This window comes from Pongo pygmaeus, chromosome 15, assembly GCF_028885625.2.
Source record: "Pongo pygmaeus isolate AG05252 chromosome 15, NHGRI_mPonPyg2-v2.0_pri, whole genome shotgun sequence".
Lineage (NCBI taxonomy): Eukaryota > Metazoa > Chordata > Mammalia > Primates > Hominidae > Pongo > Pongo pygmaeus.
This window is the reverse complement of record NC_072388.2, coordinates 94945190-94971395: the sequence shown is the minus strand read 5'-3', so window position 1 is coordinate 94971395 and position 26206 is coordinate 94945190. Positions and strand designations below refer to the sequence as shown.

At 49.8% G+C, this 26206-nt stretch overlaps 1 protein-coding gene across 2 annotated transcripts in view; it reads right to left on the bottom strand.

The window, feature by feature from the left end:
• TUNAR (TCL1 upstream neural differentiation-associated RNA) overlaps positions 1 to 25335 on the bottom strand; it is a 49368-nt gene extending 24033 nt beyond the window's left edge. The window contains exons 1-3 of one of the 2 annotated variants that reach the window (XM_063652049.1): positions 25041 to 25335; positions 24452 to 24769; positions 19975 to 20094 (exon numbers count right to left, since the gene is read on the bottom strand). Coding sequence is in view for 1 of the 2 variants with exons in the window: in XM_054449664.2 (XP_054305639.1) it covers positions 24452 to 24463 (12 nt within the window). In the remaining variant the exon portion in view is untranslated. The remainder of the gene's footprint in view (positions 1 to 19974; positions 20095 to 24451; positions 24770 to 25040) is intronic. The other variant, XM_054449664.2, reaches the window with a different exon arrangement.
• Positions 25336 to 26206: the final 871 nt, after the last annotated feature.

Genomic DNA, 26206 nt, shown 5'->3' with positions numbered 1-26206 from the left:
ACGATGGCCCTGCTAGGCGCCAGGGCTGTCAACCCTTGGGGCTGTCCTGAGCCCAAATCCACAAGATTAACTCCTGTGCTCTACATTTGCAAAATTTACATCTCCCACCTCTGTCCCTTAACTTCCTTATTACTGGCATCTATATGGGGCCCGGCACCCAGGAGAGGCTCACAAAATGCTTACAGAAGGAGGGTCTGAATACATGAGCAGAATCCCTGGCCCCCAACTCTCTGGGGAGAAAGAGAATGTTCAGGCTTTTCCAGTCTGACCACTCATTGAACCCTCATTCCCTTCTCTACTAGTTCACCAGATGGTTGCCCAGATTTCTGCTTGAGCATTTCCGGGGCTGCATGAATCACCTCCCAAAGCAGTCCATAAGCAATGGCTCCTGTCAGCTCTGCCGGTCAGAAAGCTCTTACACCGAGCCAGACAACAGCACTTGCTTGCTTCTCTGTTAAACATACACCTTCTGAAGCTGCTGCCTGGACTGTCTCTTACCCATCTCAAACATTATGCTAGAAAAGAAAAGAGAGAAATCTATATATGAGTACTGAAACTAAAAAGCAGGGAAAAATGCGCTCCTAAAAAATAGGTAAAGGGCGCAAAAATAACTAGCCAACTAAATAAACAAAAAAAGAAGCAAAAGGCACCTATAAACCACATGCCTTCAGTCCTGTCTCACCGCACATAAATGAGCTATATCTGTCCTTTATGAGCCTGTTTGCCTGTCCACAAAATGGCGATGTGGAGAAGGTGGTTGCACCCCTTCTAAGGGCATCTGCTTCTCCTCTTTTGCCATGAACTGTTTTAATGCCCACGGTTCTTCGAAACCCGGCACCACTTGCTCTCCAAACTAGTATGCGCTCCAAGGCTATGTGGAACTGTTGGCCACCTTGTCATAAGCAATGACAGCTAACTTGGATTAAGGCTTACTATGCAACCATCATGGAGCCCACCTCCTGCCCCAGCTGGCTCATTTACTCCCCAGCACAGACCTAAGAAGGAGGCACTGTGCCCTCACCAGACAAGAAACCCAAACCTTCACATGGCCAAGTCCTTTGCTGCCCTGGACTCCCATCAACTGGGGCCAGCAGCCCTGGGACGGGCCTGGCACTTGTGAGCCTCTGACCCCTGGCTCTTGCTCAAGCCATGCTTTGCTTTACTGGTTCCATCTAATAACACTCAGCTTACTGTCCAGCCCAGTCCTGGTGCTGTCTCTGCTCTAGTCTGCCTCAGCTCCCCCCAGCACAATTCATGGCTCCTTTCCCCGCAATCATGCAGCCCACTAACTATACATCCCAGCAGTGCAGCCTTCCCTTCGCCTCACAGTGCACCTGTTTACACATTTGTCTCTCCCTCTGAGTTGCAGGGCCCTTGAGGGCAGACGCCGCGTCTTAATGGCCTCTGCACCCTTCTCACCTCTTGTATTTAAGCATCGTTTTATGCTTACAGGAAGATTTCATATACATCTGCTGAATAAATGGAAAAAAAAAAAGGAATAAAGAAAAGCTCCCAATAAATGGCTCAGTCTCAGATTCCATGTGATCTAAGGAGCATCCCAAAGCTGGAGGACCGAGAACTTCCTTTGAATGATTTCACTGTTTCTCTCTGCAAGTCGGAATATTCTACAGGAGAAAGTTCCAGGAGCAGATGAGGGTGACATGAGCTAAAGTATCTACGGTTTAATGGTTCCTTCCACATTTTCCTAATTTTGCACTGCTATGATCTAAATGTGTCCCCCCAAAATTCATATGTTGAAATCTTCACCCTCAAGTTCATAGTATTAGGAAGTAGGGCCTTTGGAAGGAGATTAGGTAATGAGGGTGGAGCCCTCATGAATAGAATTAGTGTCCTTATAAAAGGGACCCCAGAAGACAGCTCTCCACCCCTCCCTCCACTAGGTGATGAGGCAGCATGAAGACGGTCATCTGCAAACCACCAAGCGGGCCCTCTCCAGGCACTCAAACTACTGGCAACTTGATCTTGGAATCCCCAGCTTCCAGAACTGTGAGAAATAAATGTGTGTAGTTTAGAAGCCACTCAATTTATGCTATTTTGTTATAGCAGCCCAAATGGACGAAGACAGGCAGCCTGCCTGCAGTCAAACACCCCCTTGAATTATTCCGCATGCAGGTGAAGATTTACTTCTAACCAAGCCTCGGGGACCCAGGAATCCTTCTAGTGGGTGCTGCTCCACTGTGGTCCCCATCTCAGAGCTGAGGGTCTCCTGTTCTGAGAGGGAGAAGTCTGAGCTTTTTGTGGGGGGCTGTGAGATACCTGGGAGTGGATTCTGGGGCCTCACCTTTGACAAAAGACATCAGGCCAATGAGAAGCCACCAACCATCCCAGATGTGGCTGCATGGTCTCCTGACAACCACAGAACTCCTGGGGCCTCCAGCGTACCACGGAGGAGGCACAGACCAGTGATGGTAAATGGGAAAGTCAGCGTCTCCCACAGCCCCAGTTACGGAGAGATGCCAGCCTCCATGCAATCAGCAAAGTAGGACAAGTCTTGGCCTAAAATCCACTTGAAATCAATCAAGTTTTGGGGGGAAGAGAAGCAGAGTAGAAATCAGAAGACTGGGGTTTGGTTACCAGCTACTCATTTCTACCTGGGTGACCCTGGTCAGTTACCCAGTCTTTCTCAGCCTGTTTACTCATTGGCCAAAGAACAATCTCACAACAGCTGCTAGATGTTTTTCAACTCGAAACGAAAAGGCACAGGAGAAAGTGAGCGGCAGGAAGAGCAGAGTCAAAACAATCAAAAACTGACCTTAGAGACAGAAATAATTCATGGACTAAAGCAAACAAACAAACAAAATGCTCTAATTACTATTCCAGCACTCAGTATCTATAAAACGAAAATAGATTCTAGGAAAAGAAATGATCAGAGACAAGAAAAAGCTCTCAGAGGTTTAAAATGTTAGTGCCAACATGTTTTTTAAAAGTTAAAAAAAAGCAAAACGACAAACCAGAAAATGAAGTCAACAAAATCTAGAATAAAGAGCAAAAAGGCAAAGAAATGCGAAAAATGTAGAAGAATATAATCCCTTTCTGGAAGATTTAGAGCTGACAAGTAAGAGGCTCAGATACGGAGAACAGAAAACAAATGAAGGTTTTAAAATAATCAGTTCCATTAGAATCTCCCAGAGCTGAAGGATGTGGGCTTTTAGATGAAAGGGGTCCACTGGGCATCCAGAACAATGAATAAGTGAAGACCCACCCTGGAGACTATCCTCATGTAATACATGAACCCCATGAATGAAGAAGAATTCTTAAAATCTTCTGGACAAGAAAAATAGAGAATAAGTAATCTACAAAGAACCAGGAATCGGACTTTTCATCAGCAACAAGGAAAACTCTAAAGTCTTCAAAATTCTGAAGGCAAATGATTTAGAACCTGGAAATTGACCTTCAGTGTGAGCATAAAATACAGACATTTTCAGACAGTTTACTTTCCATGTACCTTTTCTTAGGAGGTAACTTGAGCAAACAGAACCTCCAACCCAGGAAAGCAATGACGGCGAGCCCAAGATGACCTGGGGGTAGCAGCCTTGGAGAGGATGCAGTACCCTGGGTAGAGGAGGGGAGAGCATCCTGAGAGGGGTTAGCTCTCCAGAAGAAAACAAAACAAAACAAAACAAAAAATCAATGGGGAAAGGCTCAATGGAACAGGTGGTATGAAAAACGGGAGAGTATGAAAAAGGCATATAAAGCAAGAAGAAAAAAAGAAAGGCAACCAGAAATCCCAGAAAAAATATCCTGTGCAATAAAGTCATGATCCAAAGATGAAGCAAACTACAATATGGCATGCTTCCAAGCAACTGACATTGTGTAGGTGGGAGAACCCACTCAAGTCTGTTCCGGGCCATTCTGCTTTGAGTGGTCTAGGGGTTCTGACATTGAACTCCAGAGAAGAAAAGGTCATCCCAGTGCATGAGTTAACCCAGCATTAGACACCTCTGATGTAGCAATAATTATAGCAATGTCACCTACTGTTCTCAACATTCAGAGTCAAACTATGGACAATGCATACGCTAGAGCGTTCAGGATGGGATGCAAACTTCAGCAACCTTGAAGGAATGTCAGCCTGAAGGTAGCAGGTGGGTGGCACCGAAGCTTGAGAGGAAAGACAAAAGAAACAATATGGATTAACAATCTCACTTTATGAAGTAAGGAAACAGACGCACTGTGCAAGGGTGCTGGAGAAAAATGTATCTAAAGATTAAAAAGTAACAGATAGAAGCACTTTAATAAGCACGGATGAAACTGAGAGGAGGAGAAAGAGCCACTAGTAAGGCAGTGGCTTCCTCTTCCACATCACGAAGTCCATGATTGGGGCTCAAAGACGATCAATGCACTGTCTGGGTGCAAATCCTGGATCACACAAAGTGGGGACAAGGTTCTGATGAGGATTAAACGAGTTTATAGGAAAAACATCCCCAGAACAGTGCCTGGCACAAAGCAAGCATTCAAGATGTGTCAGGGCTTTTATGATACACTCACCTATACAATTTGATTTGTGAAAATGCGCATGTGTTAATTTTTAAAAATGGTTTTACTGTGAAATAAAAACATATGCCAAACAGAGCTATTTGAAGGAACAGATTCCAACGCAAGCCCAAATCATGGCACAAACTGTAAAGTACGATTTTAGAGCCCGCTAAGCAGGCAAGGCAGCCCGCTGTGGGAGCTGGAGAGTGTCATGGAAAATATGGAGGGCTGTGGTGAGGAGGCTTCCCAGAGCCAGACCTGCAAGGAGACCCTGCCCTTTGCATTCCCAAGCTGCAAACTGCAGAGTACTCTGCTGCCGCATGATATTGACATAACAGTGTTATTTTTTGCAAATGGAAAATAAATGTTTCCACCTTTTGGGGCACCTGGGCACTTTTTACAAACTGCTTGCAAGTGGGATTCAAACTGCTACTCTCCTGATTCCATTTTTATTTGCAGAGTAAGGCAAACAGAGCAGAGGCTTTCTACTTCTGTTTTTGCGAAAAGAAACACAAGTGTGGTTTGGAATGGCCTCTAGAGCTCCAGAGGGTGTAGTGCAGCTTCTGGCTTGCCCCTCACCCTGCCCAGTCCCTTCATGGAAGTCCCAGCTTTATTCCATGCAAAACAGGGCAGGAGGTGCTTCGTCCCAGGAGGTGGGGCTGCAGTGAGCCTTGCTGCCACAAACGAAATCTCCAGTGGGTACGGGGTCATGTCTGTGCACTGCCCCTACTCAGCTGGAACAGCCCAATCTCTATTTCTGGGGTTCTGCCTCAGTTTCCCCATTGAGCTTGAACACTGACACTCTGACACCCTGCCTGGCTCACTCCAGTGCCCACCTTCTAGAAGACTGGACTCTGAGCCCCATTTCTCCCACAGCTGACTGCATAATCATTGAGATCGGTAGGAAAGGCAGCAAGAGGGTAGGTGCAGTGAGAGGTGCACAGGAGTGGGGCCAGCGAGAAGGCCGGTTTGAATGCCCACTCTGTTACTCACTGGCAGAAACGTTTTTTAACCTTGCTGAGCTTGGGCTTTCTCAAGGATTCAATAATTTAACAAATATGCGACCAAGTGCCCACCTGGGGCCAGGTACCATGCTAGGTGTTGAAGATTTGGGAGGTGCACAAAGCATGTTGCATGCCTGTAAGGAACTTACCAAGAAAAAGGCCACCTGGTGGTGGATACTATGATGGGCAGGCACCATGTGGTGGAGCAGCCCAAAGACACCAGAGCAAGAGCCTGCAGTGGGAGGGACCAGGGTCAAAGAGAAGGTGACCGCGGGCTAAGATCTGAAGGAGGAAGAGAAGTGGGAGAGTGTTCCATTGGAGGCAACAGCACGTGCCATGGCTCAAAGGAAGAAAAAACTGGGCCTGAAACACCTTCCCGAGGTCTGGGGCACAGGGTGCTGGGGGTGAGGGAGATGCCAGAGAGCTTTGCCAGGAAGATCAGAGACCCTGGAAGCCCTTGGAAGGGCTTTAAATCATTGGTAAAATTCCCATTTTGTAGCAATGTGAGGCTGAGCGAACCATGATCCTAGAGGATGCGTCGGGAACCCCTTGTAAAACAGATGTTAACATGACCATCCCACCGCCTGGGTTTTGGCTTGCCTCATTTGACAACTCTCCGCTCCCTTTCCTCACACACACACACACACACACACACACACACACGCACGCACGCACCACACACACTCTAAGAACATGCACACATGTGTGCTTTGCTGGAACTCAGGTCTTTGGCTACTGAGCTAAAACAGGGCCCCACACTTCCCTCACTCTATCAAACCAGCAGGCAGATCTTTCTATCTTGCCCAGTCCAAGCTTCCTGCCCTTCCCACCGGCCCATGCTCTCCTCCTGGGTTAGACACATCTGTTCTTCCTGCCTGGACTGCCCTTCTGCACATGGCTAACTGCTACTCTTCCTTTAAGATGCAGCTCAAGATGTCCCCTCTCTGGGGCACCTTCTATGACCCTCATCCAGCTTCAAGGCGGTTCTGCACTTCCTGCACTTAACTGGCAGACATCTGTCACCATTCTCTGGAGATGCTGGCTGTCTGGCTTGACTCCCTGCCTTGGCCATTTCTGTGCCCTCAGCTCCAACCTATCGCCAGGAGAGAGGTGGTGCCCAGCAGGAACGTGTGGCGGGGATGAACACTCCATCCCGCAGTGCCCTGCACCAATATGCACGTGCTGTGGACTCCAAGAGGAAGCCACCTGTGGCTGAGGACAGGAGGTCTCTGGGTCCTCACTCTCTCCTTCACTGCAATCGCATCTACACCTTCCCTGTGCGTCATCCCAATCCCATCTGACCCTTGCTTAAAACAGTCCTTTCTTTTAAGATCTCTTGAAGCTGTGCAATATGCAGACAAGGAGGCCGACCTGTGGGAGAGCTTGCTCTTCCAGGCATGGCCTTAGGGGCTTTTTGTTTTATGTAACATTCCGACAATCTATAGACCTACAGCTCAGCACCTGCAGAAGGTCATGGGCCTGGTTCCAAATCTTCTTTCTCAATCGACTGGGAACAGTTTACACCAAGAAAAAAGTGTTTCGACAAGCAGGACTGTTGCCAGGGGCCCCGCAAACCCTGCTCTTCTTCAAGTTCACAAATCCTGATCCTCACGTGTGAATCTCTCCCTCCCCGCCCTCCTCCTGCTAGTGTGGCTGTCCTGGATTAAGGTGCCTGGGGAAGGGGGACCCAAAAGCCACTGGGCTCCAACAGGGCATGACTTTGTCTAATTTGTCTAATTCATTTAGGGGGTCCCCAAGCCCTTGCACAGATGCAGCACATAGCGTGTGTTCAATGAGAGCTTGTTAACATCAAATGCACTGCCTGATCCCAAAAGAGGGGAATTTCTGACAAAATGGCATTTTTCATTGAAAGGAGCCCTAGACCAAGGAGATGTGTTCTTCCTCCTCAAACACGCTCAACATCCCACGGGACCTTAATGCTCACCTTAAACCAGTGCTCGAAGCCAGACGCTAACCCAGCTTGGATGAGCCAATCAGCAATGGCTGCTCCTCTTCCCTCTTCTGGAAATCTGCCAGTTTCCCTGAGCAGTCATCTCCACAGGGGAGCTATCCACCATAACAGGGCAAAATCATCTTGCGAATTTGAATCAGCATTAGCCAGGGTGGCTCTGTGTGCCAGGCACACACTGGACCCACCATGTACATTTCTGCAAGGCTATTTGCAAATGACTGAACAGGCCCAGAAAGACCGGGCATGTGCCCACATAGTGCAGCCACAATTCGAAGCTGGTGGTGAATCTTAACAATGAATGTGGTGTCCATGAACAGCTTTGAAAATGCCTGGTGCCAGGCTCCAGCTCAGACCAACTGCATCATTCATACAAAGTGAGGAGGCCTGGGCATGCACATTTTTCAAATGCTCCTGGGAAGGTTATTCTCATAGACAGCTGGGTTGAGAACTCCAGCACTTGAGCAAAAGCTGCCTTTGGCAACGGGTCTTGTCTGTTTTTGTTAAATGAGCACCTGCTATGCCCCTGGCACTCCGCTGGCTGCTTGACGGGGAGTGTGGTGGGGGAGATCCATGGTCTTTCAGAAGCAGCTCCTGCTCTCAGGGAGCATCCAGGTGGCTTTAGGAATCAGGGACACACGCAGAACCTGAGGACAGACCCAACCCCTTAGAGCCATAAGGAGTGAGGGCGGCCCCTTCCCTGTTGGCCCCTGGTCACTTTTGATTCCACTTTGCAGCAAATTTTTCCTTCACAGGACAAGCAGTCAATATTCTTGGGTCTGCTGACAGCACTGCCCAGCCATGTTGCTGCAGGTTCCTGCCTCCTGAAACCCTGGATTCCCATCCTGCAACCCTAACTTTCCCAGGCTGCCTCCCATGCTGACAAAAGGAAGTTTCCTCTTTTCCAAGATCCCATGTGGCCTCCCACCTCTCCCACTATCCCTGTCCCCAACTGCTTGGGTTTCCACTAGTCCTTGGCAGGGACCCTCATGAAACTCTCTGGAGAGTCCGTGTTCCCTCTCTCTGGTCTCTAGTGAGAAAATTTTCCCATCCCATTGGCCACAGTCACTGCAGACTCAGTAGATCTAAAACTTGACGCATCTTCAGAAATTCACTTGAAACTGCAACAGGTTTTCAGAGGGGCCACCTCCTTGCCCAAATCTACCACCTTTTCCTATAAGTGGCTCCCACTGGGGCTACATGGCCACCTATCCCTGTACCACCAGACATATCGAGGTGCTGTCTTCAACCCTATTCTTCAATCAGGTCCTGCCACTTTGTCCTGAGGCATCTCCAAGATAATAAGGAGAGCTGCGGGCATTTCAAGTCGTGCATGGTTTTAAAATGCATCATCTCATGGAACCCCACAGCAGCCCTGCAGGGTGCTCAGAGAGTGAAGAGACTTGCCCAGGGGAGCCTCACAGGGTCACAGCAATGTGGGACTAAAGCTGCAGAAACATGGCAGCTCCCATGAGCCTGAAACTGCTGGAGGGGAAATGGAGATGGCCAGGCATCCCTGCCCTAGAGATGCTTGTCATCTGGTGGGGAAAAAGAATCAGGCCAGCTCGAATGTCTAAGCTCCATGCCACTTCCCCAAACATAGCTTCCTCGGCCACCCTGAGATCAAAATGATACCCCGACCCAGTAATGCACCAGGTGCTGCCAGGAGCCCTGAGGAAGGCGACACATCCAGCCGGAGGTGGCCCGGCTCCCCAGAACACACAATGTGCTCGCACTGCCACCCACTCACTGAGGCCACGCACTTGCAGCATCTCAAACAGATGCGAAAGCGGCACAACCCGTCCCCAGGCTGGCAGCAGCTGACTTCATGCCCCTCCTGGCAGAGGGACTCATGAGCACAGCCCCTGCTGGAAGCATCTCATGGGCCTGAGCAGGGGACTGAGGAGAACCCAGGGACGGGAGAACACTGACCAGGCACAGAAACTTCTGGGTAACAGCATGGTCCACCAGGGGCCCCCTGGCAGTGCATCAGTGTCATAGGGGACCTGTGTCCCCCCAGAAGATATGCTCAAGTCCTAACTGCTAGTACCTGTGACTTTGTTTGGAAATGGCACCTTTGCTGATGCAATCAAGTTAAAATCTGGTCACATGAGTCAGGGTGAGTAAACCCAATGACTAACGTCTTCATAAGAGAAAAAGAGAGGATTTGGACACAGACAAATAGATGCACAGGGAGACAGGGGCAGAGGCTGGAGTGGTGTAGCTACAAGGCAAGAATGCCAAGGATTGCGGGCAACCACCAGCAACCGGGAGGAGACAGGGATCCTGCCCTGGAGCCTTCCAATGGAGCGCAGCCCTGCTGACACTTGGACTTCAGGCTTCCCATCTCCAGAACTACAAGGCCATACATTTCTGTTGTCTTAATCCACCCAGCTTTTGGTATTGTTATGGCAACCCTAGGAGACTAAGCACCCAGCTAGGACACGTAACAGACAACAGAGCCAAGATCAGGAACAGCCTCCCAACTGCATGTGTAGTGAGTGTATAGTAATAGGGAGATGAACTTGGCAGCAGAGACTCTGGTCCAATTCCTGCTCCATCTCTTAGGAGCTGTGTGGCCCTGGACAGGCTCCTGCGGGTATCTAAGCCTTTTTCCTCATCAGCCATTTTGGGCCAGTAAGCCTTGCTCTATCCCAGACTTGCTAAATTTGACCTGTGCCCACGAAGGGGTTTTATAAACAGAACTTATATGAATCGCAGGGCTCTTGTGGAGAGAGGGTGAAAATTATTCCACAAGCCAGTGGTTTTCTCCAAAAAAAGGAATCAACCATCAAAGTTGACGTCATGAACACGACCGCTGGCAGCCTGTGTCTTCAGACTCAGAGGTGGGTGAGTGACAGGTTCCTCTCAAGCTCCAGGGAAAACCCCCGAGCAAGTGGGACCTTGGCTCTAGCTTCCGAATGGGGATGCACTTTCAGAAATCAGTCAGTTTGAGTGTGTCTGCATATGCCAAACATTTGCTCTATTTAAAAGTGTTTGCCAACACAGATTTCTAATTTGCGAATGTTAGTTCAACCTCCACATGGCCGACGGGCTATCTTTCTAAATCACAGACTAGATCATGTCGCTTCCCTGCCCCCCAACTTCAGCAGGCTCCAGATACAGGTCGACTCTTTTTGCTGCTGTCGGGGTTGTATTATTATTGTTAAAAATGATCTCTGAGGACTCCACGTGCTGCGGGTCCCGGTGTAAGCCCACAGACCTGTTCAGCTCTGTGACCAAAGTCTCAGCTGTCAGAGGTGAAATGGGAAAACCAACAACAATACACTTTGATTAATTTAATTACATTTGATTAATTTGATGAATGAATAAATTTAAAATACTTTTATGATTCTAATATTAAGGTCTTCCTGTTTTCTAAATTATTTATCACATGCTGATGAGAGAGGGCAGATTAAAATTGGGCAATCTTATACCAATTTCTCAACTAAACAAATATCCTCTTCTGTGGACATCAAAAGGCTGGCAAACACCACCCTAAACCAGAAATTGGTTTTGAGGCAAAGGTGTAGCAAACATGCTATTTCTCTCTCCCCTCCTGCACATGCTACCTGGGGAAACTGTCCCAGTGACAGCCTCAAGGGACAGCTTTCCCTACCATGTGACATCACCTCCCAGCCACAGCTGTTTAGAGCAGAGGGCTCCTCACCAAGCCAGGCCACTCTACTTCTCTCCTGGGAAGTTAGGCCCCAGGGAGATGGAGCGAGCTTTAAGACCACACAAATGTAGGGTTGGGGCTGCCATACTGGGGTGACCATTGTCTGGCCATATGCTCAGAGGACAAGAAGAAAAACCCGAAGAGGGAGAGGAAGGTTAGAGACAAAGGGGACCAGATGGTGAGACCTGGGGCTCCAGACACAGAGGAAGGAAGACATCCTTGTCGCTGATGGCTTCATTTCTCCTTCACGAAGCCAGACTACACTTCTTGCTTCAATTTCCATGAAATGCCAATTTCTTATAAAAAAATCTCCCATTACTGGGAAGCTAAAAAAGGAGAAGTGCTTGAGCCTAGGAATTCAAGGGTGTGGTGTGCAATGATTGCGCCTGTGAATAGCCACTGCCTTCCAGCCTGGGCAACACAGTGAGACCCCATCCCTTGGGGAAAAAAATCTCCCATTGCTTAGAATCATTTGTCAGTTTTTTTTTTTGTCTTTGTGCCCCTCTAAATTCCATGAGGAAGGAGACAAGATAGGCCTCATGAAATGCTCACCAGTAAAAAGCTGTTTCCTAAATGGTTGAGTGGAGGATTCATGGATGGATGGGCTGGCTGGGGTGTCAGACGCAGGAGCCAGGAGAGCAGCCATCTCTGCGCTGCCACCACCCCTGCAGGTGCACAGGAAGGGAGGCACTTCCCGTACTCTGCTATGAGAGACCAGCCAGAAGCCAGACAGGGGTGACGGCTCCGTGGGCTTACAGGGAAGATGAGTCTCTGCTTAAGTTACTCCTCACGAGGGAGGTCTACCCTTGGTGAAGGACCAGGACACAGGAAAGCCAGAGTTACCGGGAACAGTCAGCTCCCAGGCATGGGGCTTGCCCAGGGTGCAGAGAACCTGAAAGTTCACAGCCTAGGAGAGGACAGCAGCCTGCTAAGTGGTGGCCAGGGCAGGAGAGTGAATAGCGGAGGCGGAGGAGGAGGAGAGGGAGGGAGAGGAGGCGGTGAGGGTGGAGGAGGTGGTGAGGGTGGAGGGGGAAGGGCAAGCCAACTTCTCCTTCAGATGCAGCAGGCACAGTGCCCAGGGCCCACAGAAATGTTCCAATTTAAAATCAGAAGGAAAACAATGAACTTCTGGGTGGAAGAAAATGTTTTAATATATAACATTAATATGTTCATCTTTATATCAGCTCAGTCCTAAGAAATAATTTTTAATTTTTCTTTTTATGGAGGAAGAGGCCCATGAAAACAGAATTGCCCAGGACCCAAGAAAGTGAGAATGTGGCTCCAGGTGAAGGGAAGGGAGGCCAGGGACAGCAGGGGAGGGGAAGGGAGGTGGTCTGCCCCAAGGGTTTGATCAAGGCCTCTTTGAAGCTGAGGAGCAGCAGCTGGACTCGCACACAGCTCTGCTTCCTTCTTCAGAAAGGACATCTGAAGGGGAAACAGCTCACATGCTTACAGAGGTCCTATTTCACGGGGCCCGTGGTGCTTCACACTTTACACTGCAGAGGGGTGACGGCCATGCTCGGGATCCGACACCCCACTCTGCTGCCTTGCAACGGTCTACCTTGTGTAAGTCACCTAAGCACTCCGTGGTGGCTTCAAACGTACTGGCATCCTTCGGCACTTCTCCCATCAAAGGATGGAGTCTAACTGCCCCCCTATCCCCTTGAATATGGGCTGGCTTTAGGGACTTGCTTCTAAGGACATGCTGGAAGTGATACTATGTGACTTCTGAGGCTCAATCACCTAAGAGGATAGAGACAGACACCCCCACCCACTACAACCTCTTGCCCTCTCTTGGGGCAATGGAGCCCTAGGCTACAGGTAGGTAGTACAGCTACCCAGCCACACGAAGCATCCACAGAGCGATGGAGAGTCTCGGCTGTACCAGCCTCCCCGCTCCCACCCTCAGGCTGTGCGCCCCTTCTCACTCAGGGGCCAGACATGTGAGTGAGGAAGCCTCCCAGACGATTCCAGCCCCAGCCACAGTCTGACTGCAGCCTCACATGAGGCCTGCAGCAAGGCCACCTAGCTGAGCAAAATAAGTGATCACTCATGTTCGAAACCACTATCTGAGGTGTTTTTGTATGCACCAATACATACTCGAAGGCTTAGTATTTTCATCTGTAAAATGGAAATAATAAAAGTAACTCCTTTATCAAGCGCTGTACACATTCAGTGAAAGAGTCCATGGAAAGGACTTATTGCACAGGGTCCCTACCTCGTTAAGCACCCAGCAAATATTAATCAAAGCTGGGATTACCATTAATTGTTGTTATTATGCCCATTTTTCAGAAGAGAAAACAGGACTCACAAAGGCTGAAGCAAATTGTCCAAGAATCACACAGGGAGTTAGAGGATAAGCTCAGATTTCAATCCAGGTCTGTCCAGTGCCTCACAATCTGACTCAAAGAACAGCTTCAAATAAAAGGTGCATGTCCCCCAAAGTGACTGTGACAGCCATCAAAATCCTGTTGAAGAACTGCCATTCCAATGGTGAGATTGCAGGGACAGAGTGTCGCCAGCCAAGTGCAGCAGAATCTGGGAGGTACTAGGTCCTTGCCCAGGAAAACAAAAGGAACTGAGGTCAGATGCTCAAAATGTCTTAATAATGATTACCCTGAATAACCACACAGAACTCATACATTTTCTACACTGTTTTGTCATCCATCATCTGGTCGGGTCCCCAACCCATGAGGATAGTTTTTATAGCTTTGCTCTCCTCTTTCATTAAAATGAGAGTCAATAAGGTGGTGAAACCTATGAAATGTGCCAGCAGGTAGATTAGTTCTGTCCAAAACTGCAATAATTTATGGGCCTCCCAAGATTATTTATCCAATACACATATTTACTAAGTTTGGGGGTAATAACCTGGGAAAGTTTGCAAACAATTCCTTTATGTTGCACGGGGCTGTAATGGATGCATTTTATGAGCAGGAACTGTACTTATAGATCTGCCGAATAAAGCCCTGAAGGTTTTACTGTTTTGAAGTCAGCCAGCAGAGCTGTCATCAGCTTCTCATGCATTTAGGAGAACCTCCTTGATAAGGTGAGAAACAGTCAGGAGCACCAGGCTGCCCCAAAAGCTCAGCCAGACTGACCGCTGCACAAGTCCCTTTGCAAACTGCATCCCCCATCCAGTCACTAACAGGCCAGGAGTAACTTCCAGGTGCCAAGCAAGGTTCACCCCAGGTACTGAGGATCCAGGGAATAGACAGTTGAAAGAAGGAGATGGAGCCAGTGATGATGATCTCACGAGACGGTTTGGCTTAAACTTATGCATATACGTAAGTGTGCACTAGGGGCTCTGAGAACCAGGATGAAAGGCTTTCCCGGACCTGATGGTGCATTTCAGGAGCCCTAGAGCTCCAAACAGAGAACTCAGCCCCATCGATTTCCATGCCCAGATCCTGACAACCATTCTAATCTGCTCTGATAACTTGCTACTAAATTCCTTTCTCTGCTTGCATTCAACTTCCACACAAGCATCAGAAACCAAGAAGCAAACAAAGGGCCAGACATCTAGGGGTCATGCCCAGCCCCCTGGCTCTGGGACTGGGTTCCAAGATGGAAGACAGATGAACAAGGAGAAAGCCATATCCTCCATGCCTGGTGGGCAGCAAGGCAGTGTGAGGGCAAACTGTCCATTTCGAGGTGGACTGCTGCCAGCAATGGGCACTGGGCATTGGCCGGCCTCAAGGATCATGACCGACTCCCGAATGATTTCATGTGCTACTCGGCCACAATTCCACTTCTCTTCTCTTGGCCTCAATTTGTTGACCTGTAAATGGGACCCATGGAGGATGGAATTGCATTCCCTTTCCAGGCCCATGTCCTGGGTCGGGGAACCCTCCAGAGGATGGCAATCTTCACTAGGAGGCTGACTGCCTGGGATGCCGTGCCCTTGGCACCATCTGGCAGTCAGCCAGTCAGGAAGAGGGCTCTCTGCCAGGCCCAGACTCCACAGAAAACAGCTAAGAATTTGCCCACTGGCTTGTGGAACACGCTTTTCTGTCTCTCTCTCCTCCTTAGCAATAAGAAGGTGAAGTTCAAGGGTAGTATAACCACCCGTGACCCTGAGACACTCTTCCCTTCTTCATGTTCCCTTTGTCCAGCCAGCCCTGCAAAAGTCACCGGCCCTGCCGAGCACGTTGATTTCAAAGCAAATGGTCACTGAGTGGCACACGCCTTGATTCCAGACTGTGTTCCCCTCTCCTACCCACTGAGCCTACTACTGTGGGAAGCTCAGGGAAGCTGGCCGGCAAATGTGTGCCCTGGATTCTGTCAGCTGTGGATGTAGGTCTGGGAGCATTGTTTTCAGGCCAGGAGCAGCCTGAATGCATTTGCAGAGGCACAGGGAGACCCATGGCTCGGTGAATCAGGCTGGGACACTGCCCGCTCCATTTCCTGTTGGCTAGAGTCCACGATGGCTAGGCAGCAAGTGCTGAAGCCAGCGGCTACCTTGCTTTCCTTCCGAGCCCCAGCAGGGCTGGCAGAGTTGGGATCTGGGCAGCAGGGCCCAGAGGATTAGTCAATAGATACAGACAAGCAGAGACACTGCAATCAGAGAAACGGTACCTGAGGTTATACCCGGGACAACCACGCTCATTCCCACACAGTATTTCTTCCTGAACGTTTTACACATCTTCACTATCCTATAATATAGAGGGTATGGGGGGTCATAAACAGGGCTACCAGCTATCTTTTTAATGCAAATCCTCAGTCAAACCCCTCCCACAGCTCCCTGTCACCTGTAAGACATGGAACCCTCCTTAATCTAGCATTCAAGACCCACTCCCAGTTAAGCAGGAGTGACCCAGCCTTGTCCCTGCCTCGCAGCCTCAGCCTGACTCTACAGACCTATAACACAGTCCCCTCTCCCCAATAAACAGGCCTCTGTGCTTCTGCTCACACTTGCCCTCCTACCTAGAAGGCCTTTCCCGCTCATCTCTGCTCAAGAAATTCCTTCTCATCATTCAGGGCTCAAGTCAAACGCCTCCACCCTCCCCCGACCAAACCCATCTTTCCTATCTCTGTCTTCTCAGAGCACGTCAGTCACTCTAATTAGCTACAGGTAGTTACGTAACACGTTTTCCCCAACTGTCTCTGAATCCATAAAAGGCAGGGAACATCTCTACTTTCATCCTCCACCCCACTTTGCTAATGGCCTCTCAGTGAAGGCTTGGTCAATGTGTCCACAGAAAGCATCCCAAAGAAGATGGATGCTGAGAGTGAAAATGCTTCCCTCCTTATGATTCAAGGTAAAGCATCTGCAATGTCAGACCCAAAAGCGTCTGAAGTTGTCCCAGCCTTTTTCACTCGTTTGCACTGCTGGGCAGGCTGGCTTTCAGAAAACCAAGCCCTGGCTCCACGCGCTGAGCACGCATCCCATCTGAGAGACCCCACAGATCTTCCAGTTACGCACTCAGCTCACCTTGGAGGTGAATCTCACAACATGGTCCATCTTTCCCTCCTACTTGCCAAGGGATTGATACTTTCGAGTGCAGTTTGCTTAACCTGGGCCCCAAGAGGGCTGCTGTTGATACACAGGCCAGAGCAACTATTTCTCAGTAGGAGGGAAAAAAAAGGCCAGAGAAATACTTTCCAGACCACATCGTTTCATCTGTAACCAAGAGCGGCAGTCGGAGACACAACCACTCAGACACAGATTGTGGGGACCACAGTGTTTGGACGTAGCAGGTGTCTTGTGAATACTTGTGGAAAGAAGAGAAGGAGGGATGACAGGGCCCTGGGATCAAAAGTGGCTGAGTTAATAGTCCAGCCCAAGAGGGCTGCAGTCTACATCCAGAAACTTCCTCGGAAAAAAGTTCTAGAGCCACTTTGACAATGCGGTCCCATGATGAGTCACCCTGTAACACGGTGCCTGGAATTAAAGAGCTGCTTCTAAATTTACTTTTACTATGGTGGTGGGCAGGCCCAGAAACAGATTTGCCCAAGTGGGCTTAAGAGTGTCAGTCTGCAGGGGTTTTCAGCGTAGTGGCAGGACAGAAAACAGAGCTTCACAGGGCTCTGCCCCACCTACCGGGGCTGGCACCCTGCCTTGCCAGTCCCCAGGTCCTGTGGCTCCTCGGAGTGAATGCCTGGCAGCTGGGTGGGTTCTAGGGCTGTGACATGAAGAGGAAAGCAAGGGGGCAGGTGGTGGGAGAGGAGGTGAGATGGAGGGCCAGATCGTGCAGGGCCCTGAGGGTCACCTTAAGGTCCCTGGCTATTGGGCACAGGGGGCACTGAAGATCTCCCAGCCGAGGAGAAATGAGATCCTTTAAAAGACTCACTCTGGCTACCATATGGGAAACAAACTGTAGTGCGCAGAGGAGGAGGAGCGGGAAGTGTGGTGAAGAGAGAGTCGAATGGCTTGGACAGCATGGCGGTGGGTGAAGGTGGGAAGAGTGGCCAGCATGGGGGTGAGTGCCACATTCTGAGTCCTTTAGAGCAGGGAGGGGCATTGCTGATCCGCCACCCATGAGAACGAGTGCTTCTCGAACACCACTGTGCTCGAGGTGAGAGTGACCTGGAAGTGTGTTAAACATATAGATTCTGGGCACCCCCATCCCCAGAGGTTCTAATTTGGCAAGTCTGCAGCAAGGTCCACCCGTATGCATTTTAATAAGCTCACCTGGTGTTTCCATGGAAGTGGTCCCTGGATCACACTTGGAAAAAACCTGCAGTGACCCAATCTTTGCACTTGAAACCAGTGAAGGGTCAGAGTGGGGGGGTGGGTGGCTTGGCCCTAGGCACCCAGGTGAGAGGAGACAGAAGGCCCCCTGCCGCCCAGCCTGGGCTCTCCCCACCAGCCCCAGGGTGCCTCCAAGTCTGCAACAGCTAAGTCCTCCAGATTCTGAACAGACCCCTTAAAAAGGGCAGAGGGTGACGCCCCAGGCCTACTGAAACAGTAGCAGCCTATGACATACTACAGCTGTCTGTGTCCACCACTGCAGCCTCAATGCCTAGCAGTGCCTGGACCAGAGCTAGTGCTCCATAACTGTTTGTTAAACTGTTGCCCCTGACATCTGTCTGAGGAAAGGATGATGGTGTGTGTGTGTGGAGGGGTGGATCCTAGTAACCAGACAGGACCAGACAGAGGCATGCTCTGTGGAGGAGATGGCTCCACGCCTGCACAAATGGACAGAGCCACTCTCAACTGCCACAGGGACGTCCTCGAGCAGACTGGAGGACAACCAGCCCTGCTGCAGAAGCTGCATCTACAGAGAATTTTCAGACCGAAGCAATGTTATCTTGTCAGTAAAACTGAGAGAGGAACAGTCTCAACATTCCCTTTTAGAAGCCGGGTGTATTTTTCCACTCCTCCTTTTCAGATGAAGAACACAGGATGTGGCTTTCACTTCCACCTTTAGACTTGAACACTGCAAAACCGGACGTACTGTTTTAGAAGTATTCGATAAAGCCCTCTGAACAAGTTAAAGGATAATGGACGTACTGTTTTAGAAGTATTCAGTAAAGCCCTCTGAACAAGTTAAAGGATACTGTATTCATTCATAAATCATTTTAAACTTGCACGTGATGCTCTCGGGGGCATTCACTTTATGTAAAAATATAAGACTTATCAATATTGATCATTTAAAAAATGACTGTCATTATCATCCATTTTCTGAATTAAAAGAATCAAGAAGTGGATCAGGATCCCCAGACCATATTAGCAGACAGAGGCGGAGAAATGTGGCAGGTTGGGAAAAATGCCCTGGGCATTCTCTGCTTGCTCTTTTGCTTGGTGATGCTAAATGAGGTACATACAGCAGCTCATCACAGATTATTAAGAAACAGAAGCACCTGGAAATACATTGACCCTCCCCAAGACCACCACCTGACCTTGGGAGTCAGGTTTCAAAAATGCGGGTCCGCCAAGGCATTTAGCCTAGCCTCTCTTAGCCACCACGAAGGACTTAGGAAGGTGGAGGTTTTTAACTACATGAAGTGCCGTCTGTACTTGTCATAAGCCACATACAAAGACAACAAGAAACACAGCTAAATTTCTTAGTGAATTTATTCTGTGCTTCTCGTTGCTGGAAATAAGCTACTACCATGCTCCGAATAAGTGTTCACAGTAATCATGTATCAGAGGCTATGAACTTCTCTGTCTTCTTATCTTATCCTCTCTGGTGATTCTGCAAAGCTACTCTTGCATTTTCTACTTTTTAGTAACTACACATATTAGAAATCTAGCCCAGAGCTGAAGCCCTGGGGCACCTGTTCTTTCAAAGTTTGGGGGCAGAAGATGCAGATTCCATGGGCCGCACCGAGGACACGCAATGTTATTCCTCATTTACCAAATCAAAAACTTGTGCTGACTGCTGAGATGTGGTATTTTAAAGATTGTAGATGAAGCATAGTCAAGCTTTCTAACTCATTCTGTCTGCTTTTTCTCATTCATCACCTATCAAGAAACTTGAAGCTTTTGGCATATAAGCAGCTCAGTGATCCAAGGGAGATGGAAGGAGAGTTCTGTTGGTGAAGACGTCACTCACATGACACAGGCAAGGCCAGCGTCAGAGACAGAAGCATTCTCAACTGCTGGTGAAGAAACCCAGCCTGAGTATCATTAGCAGAATGTAAAGCCACGCGATGGGGCGACAGAGTATTTCAGGGATTTTCCTTTGCTCTTTGTAAATTGAGTGTTACCGACAGGACTCTGGAATACCCGGTCCTGGGAATGGTGGATGCTTGGCCAGCTCTGCACACTTACAGCGAAGAACAGCAGCAGCTGTACTCACATGGGTGACCTTCCGAAGGCTGTCCCCAACATCAGCTACGACGGCATCTCTACTCAGTAACGTGAAAAGTTCTTTGAGACCTACCTTTCCTCCCGAGTCCCAGAAACTCCTAAGAGCTGTAGGTGAACCGTGAAGGTCTTACATGTGTTCCTCTGAATACCTTCTCTAGTCTGTTGTTTGGGGGAGGATTAACTCATGGGCATCCTGGAGGGGGAGAAACAGTTCTTTTGAAAGCTTCTGTTACATAACTTTTATTGTGTCCCTTTTTCAGGAGGAGCAGCCTAGCGACAACTCCTCAGACTGACGTCGCATATGTCAGTTTGTGTTCACCTCCCACAGAACCCCAGGGGGATGAATGCAGGACCCAGGAGAATGAATGTAGGACCCAGGAGAATTCTTTTAGCTTTTCCCAAAGAATCACTAGCACTAACCCTTTTAGGGTTACTCTTGGCTTATTTAGGAATCTTTTTGGAAATGGACACGTTTGACTTCGTGTAGTTAAAAGAAATCTAATGTACTAACAAAAATCCTGTGAATTTAGAGGTTTATTGACAGCAAAATCACCTCCGTATGTTACTTACGTCAAATCATCTGCATGCTTTTTTAGTGCCACGGTTATCTAGAAATTGGGGAGGAAGGACACAATTTGGTTGCCAGACAGACACACGGCAGCAGCAGTGGAAATGAGGTCCAGCACGGGTTGATTTTAACCCCAGCAGAGTCCATTTAAAACATTGCATGGTTCTGCCATTTGATAATTATTAGAGACTAAGAAAGACACTTCAGCTCTCTGAGCCTGGGTTCCTCATCTAGAACACGGGGTTCATAATGTCTGCTTTGCGGAGTTGCAAGGACAAAATGTTGAAGGGCTGGCGGTTCCTTCCTCGTGCCCTCTCTATCTGAAAATGACTGCAGCTTCACCAGGGAGCCTGACCTCAGACAACACACTTCCTTAGATGTTACAAGGGAAGCCTGCACACAAAACCTGGCAAAAAATACCATTGCCAAATTGACAAGCTTCTTCCAAGCCATTTCCCAGCTTCAGCTGAGTTCAAGGCTCTAACTAAAGTACTCTCCATTTTCAAAACAACTGCAAACAGTAATTACATACTTCCCCTCCTTACCTTCCAGGAACAGCCTGAGATTGAGGTGAAATCTCCAAGTCCCCTGAACCCTAAAGCTACACAGATATAATGTCATATTCTTCCTACCCCATTGACCCAAATTACATAATGGTTCTTGCATCTTCTGCCACTCGGATCCTAGAGAGGGTCATGGCTCATTCTAGTGCTCTCAGATTTGTGCTGAGCCTCTACCGTGCAAGGGGACTCTGATAGGGAAGCCGGCATGATCACCTTTAAGATCAAAGCTCCATCCTCCTTCACACACTCAGGGTACGGAGTCTCCACTTAGGGTAATAAACAGCATATCTTCTATAATCACCAATTTCTTATTGTTTATAGGAATGTCTAATTGGAATGTTATGTAACCTTAAAGTACAGAGCATTCTGGAGCTATTAATAACCAGCTATACCCAAATTTTGAAGATTCTTCAAACTTAGAGTTTGGAGGGCGACATCTGGTACCAATACACACACATATATGTGCAAACGTACACACCCATTGCATATATGTAAACCCAGACCCAGCAAATGGAAATAATTTGTCCAAGGCCACAAAGCCAATTAACAACTGAGTCAGGAATAAACCCCAGGTTTTCTGGCCTTTGGAAGCTGTTCTTTTCCTCCACACTCCGATCAGTCCAGGTGTGCATCCTCACTGATGCAGAAACGCCACAGCACTCGGGCTGTGTCCTCATGATGCTAAGTGTGGCAGCTGCAATCATGAGGGCATGGTCTCAATCCCTGACTTAGAATAGTAAGCAAACAAGGGAAATATCTCATCGTTGTTATTCACTTATGATACATAGCCCTCTTGTTCTCCCAAAAGAAATCCGAGGCACTTAAAACATATTTTAACATGAGGCCATTATATGTATGGTGTGGAAGAGTTCAGCTTTAGAGATCTCACAGAAAAAAAAAAACTGGGTTTAAGACAAAGAAAAACTGAAAAGGAAGAATTTATTCTTGATGGCTTATTTTCACACTGGGAGAAAAAAAGCAAAAAATATGAGAAAACTAATGAATTAAAAAATAAATATCAGTAACAAGAGTAATGTTTTGTGATGTAATCTAGCTTTGGCTATGAGTAGTATGATCTATGACACAAAAATCATTATTCCATAATTACCTCAGCATTTTCAAAAGCAACTTAATGAAGATTGTTTCTCTGCATTCATTTTTATTCAAAACCTTACCAGTTAATCATGAGAAGCTAAAACACACAATGCTGGGAGATTAATATCCCTATACAAGATGCATTATTTTTCCTTTGCAGACCCCTATAAGCCTGTCAAAAATGAAAGCTTTGCTCTGGTTTTGTGAATTTAAACAGTCACAAAACCCGCTGAGAGCCGAGTTTCTGGGAAAAAGGTGAGACGTGCCCGTTTCATTTGGGATTCGGCAACATTTTAAGAGGCTCATTAATCCACATCTTAAAAAGACCAATGACAACCCCATTAATGACCCATAGGTCAAAGTGATGGATTTAGCTCTAATCCACAGCCAAAAACTAACTCAGGGTCTGAACATCCTTCAGCCCACCTTCCTTGTCCCAGCCCCTCTACAGCCAAGCTAAGGCCGGCTCCACGCATCGCTAATATACTCAGCAACCAATGGAGTTGCAAGAGTCTAAAAAAAAATCACTTTATTTATTTGCAGTAATTGTGCTGGGAATGTTTTACCTATGCAAATATGACTGATTATTTTTGGGAGGGGCAGGAAAAGCTCACCAGCTTGCTGCTTTCTAGCCTGCTGGGCATCTTGTTAATGCACTGTATGTCATCAGCTCTTAGGAGCTAATGTCGTCTCTCCTACTGAAAGGCCTAACCTATCCCATAACCCCAATCTGGTAGCTTGGAACATTTTATAGCCACTATGTGTTAGCCCAATAAATAATCTATTAAGCACAGCTCGAGCTTCACCACTTTTGGGCTGAACCTGAATCTCACAGCTCCCTGGAAACCAAGTCCTCTTCTTGGAAATCAACAACCCATTCAGTGTAGAATGTTCGTCCAAATGACTGGACTAAGACACCCTAGCTCAAACCTGTAACTTACTAGTTTTGTCACTCATAGAATCATTTAGCTGAAGGGGATCTGAGGGGCTGGTCAGTCCACCCTTGCTCTTTACTAACAGAGACACAGAGGCCCCTACTGCTAAGGGACTTTCTCTGCACCAACACAAATGTACGTGTAGACAACTGAGCTCAACACTGTGACTCCACCAATGGAACAAGCCCCTCAGACCAGGACCAACTGATTCCATGTGGCTTGCCCCTTCAGGATTGAACTAAATGCACTTAAGCAAACAGTTAACTAAATGCACTTAAGCAAACAGCTAACAGTGGCAAGCCAGAGAACTGGGGGCATGCATCAGGCATCGTATCTGCATTAAAACTCATTTTCTTTGGGGCTCAGAAGTGTTTGGGGCTCAGAAGTTCTGCTGACACTGAGGGCTGGCAAATATGAGCCAACACTGGGCCAGCCCCTGTACAGTGGCCATCTGGGATCAGTCCCCGCTCCGGTTAAGTAATCATCTCCAAGATTTACAAAACCAGGGGCAGGTAACCTTGATGAGCCCTGCCCCCAGGGAAAGGTTTAGGATGCAGTTCTGAGGCCTAGCATGTGCTGGGCACACAGGAGGAACCACTGTCCTTTCCATCCTTCAAGAGGACTGGGAAAACAGAACCCCAGGAAAGAGAACACCTAGGAAAACATATTATCCTCTCACCTGAACTAAAAAGTAGCTTTACACTTGGAGTACACATTAGGGGCTGGCAGCAACGTGATGGCAGGATGGACAAAAAGTGCTTGCTACAGGCAATTTATTTCATCAGAACAGATACTCATTGGAGCAAGTATTTTCACACACATGCAATGACTCTTGAGACGTTAGCAGTTAGTAGAAGAAATGAGACAGGTGTGTTTGTTACAAAGGGAACAGTCTGGCAGGGAAGTAGAGTACCCTGGTTTCCAATCCTGGTCTCCCACTTCCTAACCTTGTGACCTTGATTAAGTCATTCAACCTCTCTGAGCCTCAGTTTCCTCATCTGGGCCAAGGAGAAACGGGGACCTATTTCCCAGAGTGGCTTTGAGGGACACTGCCCGGCACGGCCTGGACACCTACTAAATAAGAGTTTTTGCCCCCAAATGCTAAGTCTGAACCCAGCTGCATACACATGCCGTTATCTAGACCAGACAGGTCTCCCGCCTGCATGTCAAACCCGCATCTTTCTCCAGAAGGCAGAGGAAAGCACCAGGTCTGCCCGGGCAGTTCTGCCTCCTGGCGGGGCTTCGGGGCAGGGGAAATTGAAGGATTCAATCGGAAGCCCCGAATGTTTCCAGGCTGTAAGTGGGGAAGGAGGGTAGGACAGGGCCCCGGAGGCGGCCTCCGGGCCCTGCGAGGGGAGCTTTGTTCGCGAGGCGGAGGGCCTGGCTTACCGAGAAGCGCATCCGGAGGCGGTTGAGGGGCGCGCGGGGCACGCAGCAGAGCCACAGCCCGGCCCGGACCCGGAGCGCCGGAGCCGCAGGAAGGCGAGGAGGAGGAAAAAAAGGAGGCTGCCGCCCGCTCCTGCCTCATTCTCCCGGGCAGCGTTGACCCGTGGGCCGCCGCCGGATAGGGCTGGCCGCCGGGCGCGGGACCCCGTGCGCGCTGCTCATGTCCCCGTCTGCCGCTGGCGAGGTGTGCGCGAAGCCTGCTCGTCTCTAGGCGGCACCCGGGGTCTCCTCATGCCCCGCGCCGGGGCTCGGCGGGAGGACCTCGGGGAGGCAGCGCGGAAGGAAAGAGAGAGAAAGAGACAGCATGAGAACGCGCAGAGCTGCACCCCGCGCGGGCCGGGGGCGGGCCGGCGCCAGCAGGACCGAGCTGCCCCACCCACAGCGCCTCTGCGCCCCGCGCTGCGCGCCCAGCGGGGCGCCGAGCCCCAGAAACTTTAGCACATGGCTGGTCCGGCGGCCGCGGTGGCCGTAGCTGCCCTGCTCTTCGAGCGCCCCCAACTGCTTCCTGCCCCAGCCCCAGAGCGCAGCTTACCAGCGGAGACCGCGACCGCAGCGGCGGGGCGCCCACCCGGCCGCAAGCAGAACAGTGCGCACCTGCGGGAAAGGAGGAAGGGGCTGGCGGCGCCGGGGTCCCTGCAGGGTAGGGGCACCTCGGCGGCAGCAATCGGCGCAGATTAAGGCATCCTGGGCCGGGGCTGCGCGCGAGCCAGGTGTTGGCAGGCCGGGATGGGGGAGGGTCTGTGCGCCCCTCGCCCCGCGGCGCCGCTGCTGACGACGCGCGCGGGCTTCCCCGGCCCCGGGTCTGCGGAGCCAGCCCCGTTACCTAGCGACTCGCTCCGGGGAGCCCACGCTGACGCGCGGTGCGAGCCGGGCTGCGGCAGCCGAGGGGCGGGGAGGGAGGGGAGGGAGGGGAAGGAGGGGAGGGAGGGGAGGGGGAGCTCTAGTGCGGGTAGGGCCGGCGGCTGCGGGCCGAGCTCCTCCCTCCGCCTCCCTCTCGGCGTTGGGGAGGGGGCCCGGGAAAGACGTGGCCTCCGCCTGGCGCTGGAGAATGGGAGGCCTTCGCGGGGCGGGGGGACGGAGGGAGGCACTGAATGCCCCTGTCCCCGCAGTGGGGATGCAGCAGCAGGTGGCGGCTATGTGGCCTGTGGAGGATCGGCACCCAGAGGCGCGCGGTGAGCCCGCCGCGGCGGTAGCGTGGCGAATGTGGCTGTGGGTGCGTGGGTGTGTGGGACACGCTCCCACCCACGTGGCGTACATGGGGACCTGGGGACGCAGGTGAAAGAGGCGCCTCCTCCTTCCTCTGGTCTGTCTCCGTCCTTCCTGGACATTTTGCTCCTGCGCTGTCTCTTTCTTCATCATGGAAGCCCAGGTTGCTCCGTCCCCCACTCCCAGCTCCTCCTATTTTCCAGGGAACGGGAGGATGGCCTGGCAGCTGAAGGTAGTTACGTCGTGGTCAAACCACTATACCCCCAATCCCTGCCGCCGTTTGGCGCCTCCCCAACCCATCCCCATGCCCAGTTGCCCGCCTTGTAGGCCCTATAACCTGCCTCGGGGCGCCTTCTGCTTTCTTGGAAGACTTGGAACCTCTGACACAGAAGGGTTCAAATCCAGGCCCCTCCAATTGCTTTCAGTACGCAGGACATTTTTACCGTCTTCAGGAAGATGGAGTCCTTGTCTCCAAAGGTCATAGCTAAGTAC